Below are 8,281 nucleotides of genomic sequence, written 5' to 3'. Positions count from 1 at the left end.
CTATATTCGTTAATTTTTATGGAGAATGTATTCGTTTTATAAATTTTCTTCAACTCTTCCGGACAAAATATTCGAAAGAGTATATGGAAGGAGGTGTCGCTTTAGTAAACATTTTGTAAGAATTTTTCAAAACAATAAAAACGTAAATCGAGTTAATACAATAACAATAAATTTAACAATTTAATGAACCATATAATAAATCCCATTCCCGGAGAGATATCCATCGATCGTGAAAAATTTCCCCGATCTCCTTTCTCAACTTTACAAGAAATAAATAGCCTTAAACCTGAAGAACGAAAAGTATTTAGAACGTTTGTGAGTGTGTATTTATACATCCGGATCGAACATTTACTAAAATTGCATTTAAATTTGTTTACATAAACAGATTTTTTTAGAACTTCAGAAAACTGAACTATTTTCTTGATTTTCCGAACAAAATAGAGTAATTTTAAACTTGAACGGGCTGATAAATTCGAAATTTATTGGTGTAACCGGGCATTCATAATTTAATTTTTTTTTTTAATATGCTATTTTTCCCCTGGTTGTGCCAATATGCGTATCGATGCTGTACGCAATCTTCCTTTTTGTGCGGCTTTTGAGGTCAGTCTTGGGTCAGCCCATATCTGAAGAAAAATAAACAAATCGTAGTTTTGGTTATGTTACTAGAATATTCAGGATTTTTGCTGCCAAGTATAAGCTTACCTTCTTCCATTATCCCGTCCGATCGCTTCAGAACCCCGGCTCTATCAGAAGCGAACACTGGTACTCTTGCCAGATCCAGATTTTAGTCCATCTCTTGAATCAGCACCTCAAATTGTGTTTTAATTGGTGAAAACATAAATTATTATTTTTTGTTACATTGATTACATTTATTTTGTTTGAAATTTATAAATTTTCCACTGTATTTACTTTTTTGGCTGAACGATACATCTTGACGATCACTTATGACCTTTCGTTTGTTTTTAACGACTATCGTCTTAATTCGCCTTGCTTTTCTTATTAGAAAATTGCAAACTAGACGAAAGCAACGAAACGATCCGCTGTTTTCGTGTTGCCAGACGAAAACGAAGTACAAAGTACCAATTGACGAACGATTCGTGTGGCAGGCGAAACGAACGCTCGATTGAGATACATGATGAGGCTGTTAAAGAGCTTTATTAATTGATGTTTTCGTACATTATAAACCTTTCATAAAGCTACTTTATTTGTTATGAATAAAGCCATAAGAATACCGCAACACATAATTACATACATGTGTACATATATTTAGAAAATTAATGGTTTATTGCGCACCCTTTGCAACACTAGAGAATTACAAAACCGGAGAACTTAAAAATCTCATATAAATTCTCTAGCAACACATCAGACGTTCTAGATACATGTTGCTCAGCCAACTCAGGGTTGCTTCCTAAAGTATTTTTTGTCGGTACGGAGAATATCGTCATTTCATGTAATTTATAATGTTTTATAGCATTTCATTCTTTGTTTACCTACGTGAAACAATTTAAACTAAAGCAAAACCAATTATTTAACCAAAAATATGTTAACTTAACGAAATTCTAATCACACAAGTGACAGCCGAATAGCATCCACTTGCAAAATCAACACAGCACACGTTCCACAAGACGCAAATGCAACCCCGTCGAATATAATGCGGTTGCGCATTTGGCAAAGTCTGCTCTAATTTCGCTGTCACAGTGACAGTCTGTCTGTCATGTGCACCGGTTGATTATTTGAAAAAGTGTGGTTTGTGTTGCGTTAACTCAAAGAGTGTGATTATCGTGTAGCCAAATAGCTGAGAACACTTTGAAATCACTTCTGATAACGATCGCTGCTGTTAAATAAAGTAAATAAAACAAAAAAAGCAATTCAATCCGATTAATTCCGAATTACTAAAAGCACAACAACAAATGAATAGTATATATGTATGCTGAGAGTGATAAAATTGGTAGAAGTGTGCAAAATCGGAATGAGCGATCGAATATTTTGTGAATATAATTTTATTTCAAAGCAACACGACGTTTGTGACTTTTACCAACCACTGTGCGATAGAAGCAAGTCAAAGCAGAGGAAGCGAATTTATATGCTTTTGCGAAATTTTGCAACGTTGTAAAAAACAGGAAAACAAAGGACATACAATTAATTTTAACCGCCAGGAACTGCCGGCTTAATTTTTTAAAGAAACTAATTTTTAAAGTGGTGATGTTATTTAAATAATCGCAAATACAATTGAAAAAGTTAAGCGATGTACACCAAAGTGTTTTAACAAAAAAAAAATCAAAAATTAGTGCTCTGTTCTGAATCTTTGAAAGTGTGGCTGGCAGGTTTTTATTCCATTAAGATTTTTGTTGTAGCATAATGGACCTTTTGTGCACCGAAAATTTAAGGAATGATTACGACTGTGAAGTACCGTATGTGCCTGCGCATTCGCGAGCACATACCTATGCCCAATCGCAGTCAATGATACAACCACAACCACACCCGCAATCACAACCACCACCCGCAACAACAACAGCAATTACAGCAATAGCAACAGGGGCAGCACAAACCGAGCATACAGATATCTACATACCAAAGGAACAAGCACATCAGCAACAAACGCAAGTTATGCCCGGCGCACCCTCGCCCTATTCTAGCTCCAGCTCGTCGCTGCTGTCGCCGGGTTCGAGTTCACCCTCTTCCGGCTATAATTCGGCAACAAGTAACAGTTCCCATGCAAATCCAACGCATATGCTTCATAGCCGTCAGTATCGTCAGGAAGAAGACACACAGAATTGCATCCAGCAAAAATATGTACAACAAGAATTCCATCAACATCATCAACAGCAACAGGAGCAGCAGAAGCGGCAAGAGACAAAGCAACCGCATTACTATGAAGATCAGCATAGTGCTGGTAATGCTTTATTTCTAAAGTCAGTGCCAAGTCGCGATTTGGGTTTCGTAAATATTGCTACAGTGGATCCGATATTTTTAACCGATCGTTGTTTGGAGAATGCTTTAAAAGCAGAAGAAAAGCTACCACAACCGGTTTGCACGTATTTCAAGACGGTGCAGAAAGACATAACACCGCCTATGCGCAAAATCGTCGCAGAATGGATGATGGAGGTAAGTACATAGTTGTATTTGACTATCTCAAACAAAGAATATACGGAGATATGTACATATGTATGTATAAGTATGCTATTCTGCTCAGTATAGATCGTTTAATTTTTGTGCTCGTTGTACTGCAAAGGAAAGAACACAAATGATTTTTTCGTCAAAACAGCTAACAGTTGATTAGGTACATATATACTTATGTATTATACTTAGCTATATATACATACATAAATACATATGTATTAGTAAGTATATGCTAAGTATATCTGCTAAATATTTTTTTGCTAATTAGTTGCTTTCTGTATGTCTATTATGTCTTATGTACATATAACTAGATGCAGATTTGGCGATAGACAAAAATGTTGAACATAAGTTTAAGTTGCTAAAAAATTGTAGCAACTTAACTTTTCTCATTCATCATTTGCCCACTTAAGTATGTGTTTAGTGTTAAATAATGAGTAAGCAGACTAGGTTTTACAATAGTACCTACTGCTTGTGAACAATTATTTTAGGTACCTACTTCTGCCTTGCTTAAATGCTTCAGGCGTGAGATTATTAAAATATTTTTATGGTTTTCAGTTTTGCTGAGTGTAGTAGAAAACAAACAGCTTCGCTGGATTTGAAAGCTAGACAGATAGATAGCTTCATTTTCTATATGGAGGCTAGAAACGCACATGCATATGTATGTACATATGTACTTGAACTTAAGCAATTATTTATGTGCATATGTACATCGTAATACATATCATAACCTCATATGCACAAAGCAAACTTTTTCCAGATTTTTTCCAATATTTGACAAATTTTTGATTCTCAAGTGGAGGTACAACATATTTCTCCAAAGTTTGATAAAGTTTGAATTAAAGTTGACATCTAAGCTTTTCTCAAGCGGAGAACTTACCAACATACATAGGTAAATGATTTTGCATACCAAAAATACTGCGCGCTTTCAAAAAAAATGGGCTAGTTCTCCAATTGAGGTACACTGGAAAATCAACATTGAAAATTGGAACATATATTGGATCCCCATTTGACCTCCAACCAAAATGTTTATTAGCCTCCAACCCAAATGTTATAAGCGACTGTGAATAGTTCTTAGGCGCTCATCCTTCTTCAACTGTTTATTTGTAGAAGGATGAGCGCCTATTATTTATTCACACAGACTTGTTGAACGAGACAATTACGTTCACAATACCATAAAAAAGCGATAATCGAATAATAGTCGTTTATCTACTAGCAGTAAACACTCGCCATAGGGGTGTGAATCAGACGGGTTTAAATCGTGAAAAAAATCTACACGTTAACTGAGCGGCTAGGTACTTAAGTTCTAAACAATATAACAAAATTTCCAACAGCAACAAAATGTTCTTATGCTTTTAAATGACTTTCCGGGAATGATTGTGTGCACGTACAAAATAAATGTTAATTGCGGTTACAACTAACCGATCGTTGCCACTTCTAGCTTCTTTTTTTGTTGTTTGTGTTTTAGCGCTAAGCTTTTGCAACAAGCAAATTATTGCACATACATATCAGCTTATTACGGATCAAATTAGAAAAAATTTATTAATTGTATAGCTAAGCAAAATTTGCTGGCGCCAGACCTTAACCTTACAAGTGAGTCAAAAAACGAAAAGAAGAATAGGTATTAAATAAAATATAGTTATTAAATATAAAAATTAACGACAGCATTTGTTGTATGTCCATATATACATACATATGTACATAGATTTGTACATATGTATGTGGGTACCAATAAATTTACAATAAAAAATATTTACCAATAAAAGTATTTTTCCAATTCCCGATGTACATATAACGAATGTCATTCATAAAATGAGCCCTCAAACATATGATTATTTCACGTGGGATTCCTAAATGATTACATACGTATGTATGTATGTACGCATGTATATTATATGAGTACTTATCACTAAGAAATGTATGTAAATTGTTAAAAGTTCCAAAGTAAAAAGGCACAGCGATTTTATTATAAATTCTTGATAGTGATTTATTTTTTGCTGCTAAGGCATGTGGCAACCAGAAATTCGAATAAATATAATGTGTACATACATACATACATATGTATATACACACCTACATTTATGTACTTTAATATTTACATAAAAAGATTGATCGCACCTTAGGTCAACTACTTTGAAGAATACCTAGCTACGTATTTTTGTACTACATACAGTAAAAACATAGAAATTTACTCAACATTTCTGGAATGGAAAATATACTTAGGCATAAAACTGAAATTAGTAACATATGTATAGTAAATATAGATTTATGCAAATATTAATCTATATATATTAAAACAACCGCTAGGTGGCGCTGGAGTCGAGTTATTAGTAAAACCCGTATTTATGGTCCGATTCGCCTCATATTTGAGATGTGTATTGACAATATGGAAAGCAATATCATTGCAAATAAGTAATATAAAAAAATCTTTTTAATATACAACGCTTTTATAAATGGACTAAAAAGTAGAAAATAATATTTCTCAGTCCCATAGAATTTGTTTTGATAACTTTTGATTTTGAAATTTTAGCAAAAGTCATTATAAACAATCTATGAAATTGAAAATGAAAAACGTGGAGCGCATGCAATACAAAGCATTCGATTTAATTGACAATAGTCAAACTACATAACGTAGACCTAAAATTTCTACAGCGAAAGGAGAACTTTGAAATCGATTTTAAGCGGTCGTTATTCATATACCCACATACATACATACATATATTACTTTTCATATCAATTCAAATGTATTACATGCGCCCCACGCTTTTCATTTTCAATTTCATAGATTGTTTATAATGACTTTTGCTAAAATTTCAAAATCAAAAGTTATCAAAACAAATTCTATGGGACTGAGAAATATTATTTTCTACTTTTTAGTCCATTTATAAAAGCGTTGTATATTAAAAAGTTTTTTTTTATATTATTTATTTTCTACTTTTTAGTCCTGTCTGAATAAAATTTTGCAATAGATATTAAAATAATTCAACGATATTAATAGAAAGGTGCACACACATGCATTTACATATGTATGTACATACAAACGAGCACCAATTAATTTTATTTAAAGAAATGGCGTGTCGTCTATTTCCGCTGTAGCAAACGTAGTACATAGGGCGACATCTAGATGTCATCTACCTCGCCCTATTCACTACAGCTGTCGCCCTATGCACTATGCTTCAAAGCTTTGCTTTGGTGTCGGACACACAACATTGAAAGTTTCTGAATCCACAACATTGAAAGTTTCTGGACTCACAACATTGCAAGTTGATAAAAGCGTTGTAAAAAAAGAGCCTCCAGGTGGCGTTGGAGTCGAGTTATTACTAAAAATCGGGTTTATGGTCGGATTATCCTCAGATTCAAAATATGTATTGATAACAGGAAAAATAATATGTATACGTAACTAAAAATCGTATTTATGCTCGAATTTATTTCATTATCGAAATATATGAATTCACATGCCGATGGTCCTCTGCAATAACGACGCAACACAAAATTAAAAAAAATTAAATCCCTTATTATTTTTAAGAGGCTCATGTCTCTAATCCTTGGCTAACCCATGTCTAATCCTAACTAAAGTAAGTAGTCGAAGCGTTCATGGTAACATTTTTGAACTTGGTATATGAAATCAGTCACATATTCATAGAGAGAAATTGGAGCTATTGGAAAAGAGGCGTGGCACCTCATATACAACCGAATTTTTCACACTGTATATCTCTGGAAACGTTCATGGTAGAGTACTGGAACTTGGTATGGAGGTACTATGTATATGAAATCAATCGCATACTCTTAAGAAAAATTTGAGCTATTGTAAAAGCGCATGGGCCCTCCCATACGAATTTTTCATACTGCATTTCTCTGGAAGTGTTCATGGTACAGCAATGGATCTGGGTGCGGAGATATATGAAATCTATCGCATGCTCGTGAGGAAAAATTCGGACTATTTGAAAAGGGAGCGTGGCACCTCCCATATAAACCGAATTTTCACCGAACACCGAAGTGTTCATGCTAGAGTACTGGAACTTGGTATGGGCATACTATGTATGTATATGAAATCAATCGCATACTCTTGAGAAAAATTAGAGAAATTTTTGAACTTGATACGGAAATATATGAAATCAATCACATACTCATGGAGCAAAAGTGGAATTATTGGAAAAGGGGCGTGGCACCTCATATACAAACCGAATTTTTCATACTGTATATCTCTGGAAATGTTCATGGTAGAGTAGAAATCAATCGCATACTCATGAAGAAAATTTTGGACTATTTGAAAATGGAGCGTGGCACCTCCCATATAAACCGAATTTTTCATAATAAGTAACTCTGGAAGTGTTTACGGTAGAGTACTGAAACTTTATACCAGCGTGGCACCTCCCATACAAGTCGAATTTTTCTTATTGCATATCTCTAGAATTGTTCTTGGTAGAGTACTGGAACTTGGTGGGGAGATATATGAAACCAATCGAATAGTCTTTGAGAAAATATGGAGCTATTGGAAAAGGGGGCGTGCCATACGTACCATACAAGCCGGATTTCATACTGCATATCTCTGGAAGTGTTCGTGGTACAGTACTGGAACTTCGTATAGAGATATACGAAATCAATCCCATACTCAAGGAGAAAAATGGGCTCTTTGAAAAGAGGGCATGGCAAAGTACAAACGTACTGACTTTTCCTTATCTTTGAATGTGTATATAATTCTTCTGTAGGTATGTTTGTGAGTGAAATCCTAAATGGCTGGAGGAATTTCAAAAAAGTTGTTTGTGTGTTTGAGTGAGTCTCTGGATAGCTTAGTTTCACAATTTAACCCGCCAGTTGGCGCTGGAGTTGAGTTATTACTAAAAATCTTTTTTATGATCCGATTTGACGAATATTCAAAACATGTATTGGAAACGGTAAAGGAAGTCCAATTGCCAAAAAGAGTTGTGAGGTGATGCTGAGCTCGAGTTATTACTAAAAATCGACAAGTGAGAAAAGGTGCCGTGAATGTCAGACTAAATCGACCTGTTGCATCATTGAGTATATTGAACTCTCGTGTATTACGATTGGCCTAACGGATGTGATTTGCCAATATTATTATGCGTTAAAGCTTCATTCGGACATACCAGGGTTGATTTGTGCAGTGGTAAATCTCAAACCACTACCTGTCGAAATACCTTAAAAG

General features: G+C 34.4%; 1 protein-coding gene across 2 annotated transcripts in view; it reads left to right on the top strand.

Annotated features, from left to right (window-relative positions):
• Positions 1 to 1,677: 1,677 nt before the first annotated feature.
• Positions 1,678 to 8,281, top strand: part of LOC118733696 (G1/S-specific cyclin-E2) — a 142,466-nt gene continuing 135,862 nt past the window's right edge. The window contains exons 1-2 of one of the 2 annotated variants that reach the window (XM_036463208.1): positions 1,678 to 1,846; positions 2,355 to 3,105. In XM_036463208.1, the coding sequence (XP_036319101.1) occupies positions 2,359 to 3,105 (747 nt within the window). In that variant the 5' untranslated portion in view covers positions 1,678 to 1,846; positions 2,355 to 2,358. Of the gene's footprint in view, positions 3,106 to 8,281 lie in introns of both variants that reach the window. The other variant, XM_036463207.1, reaches the window with a different exon arrangement.

Source organism: Rhagoletis pomonella, unplaced genomic scaffold (genome assembly GCF_013731165.1).
Source record: "Rhagoletis pomonella isolate Grant_MI unplaced genomic scaffold, Rhpom_1.0 Rhpom_scaffold_00002, whole genome shotgun sequence".
Taxonomy (NCBI): domain Eukaryota; kingdom Metazoa; phylum Arthropoda; class Insecta; order Diptera; family Tephritidae; genus Rhagoletis; species Rhagoletis pomonella.
Note: the sequence above shows the minus strand (reverse complement) of the source record. Positions and strands in the feature narration are given on the sequence as shown.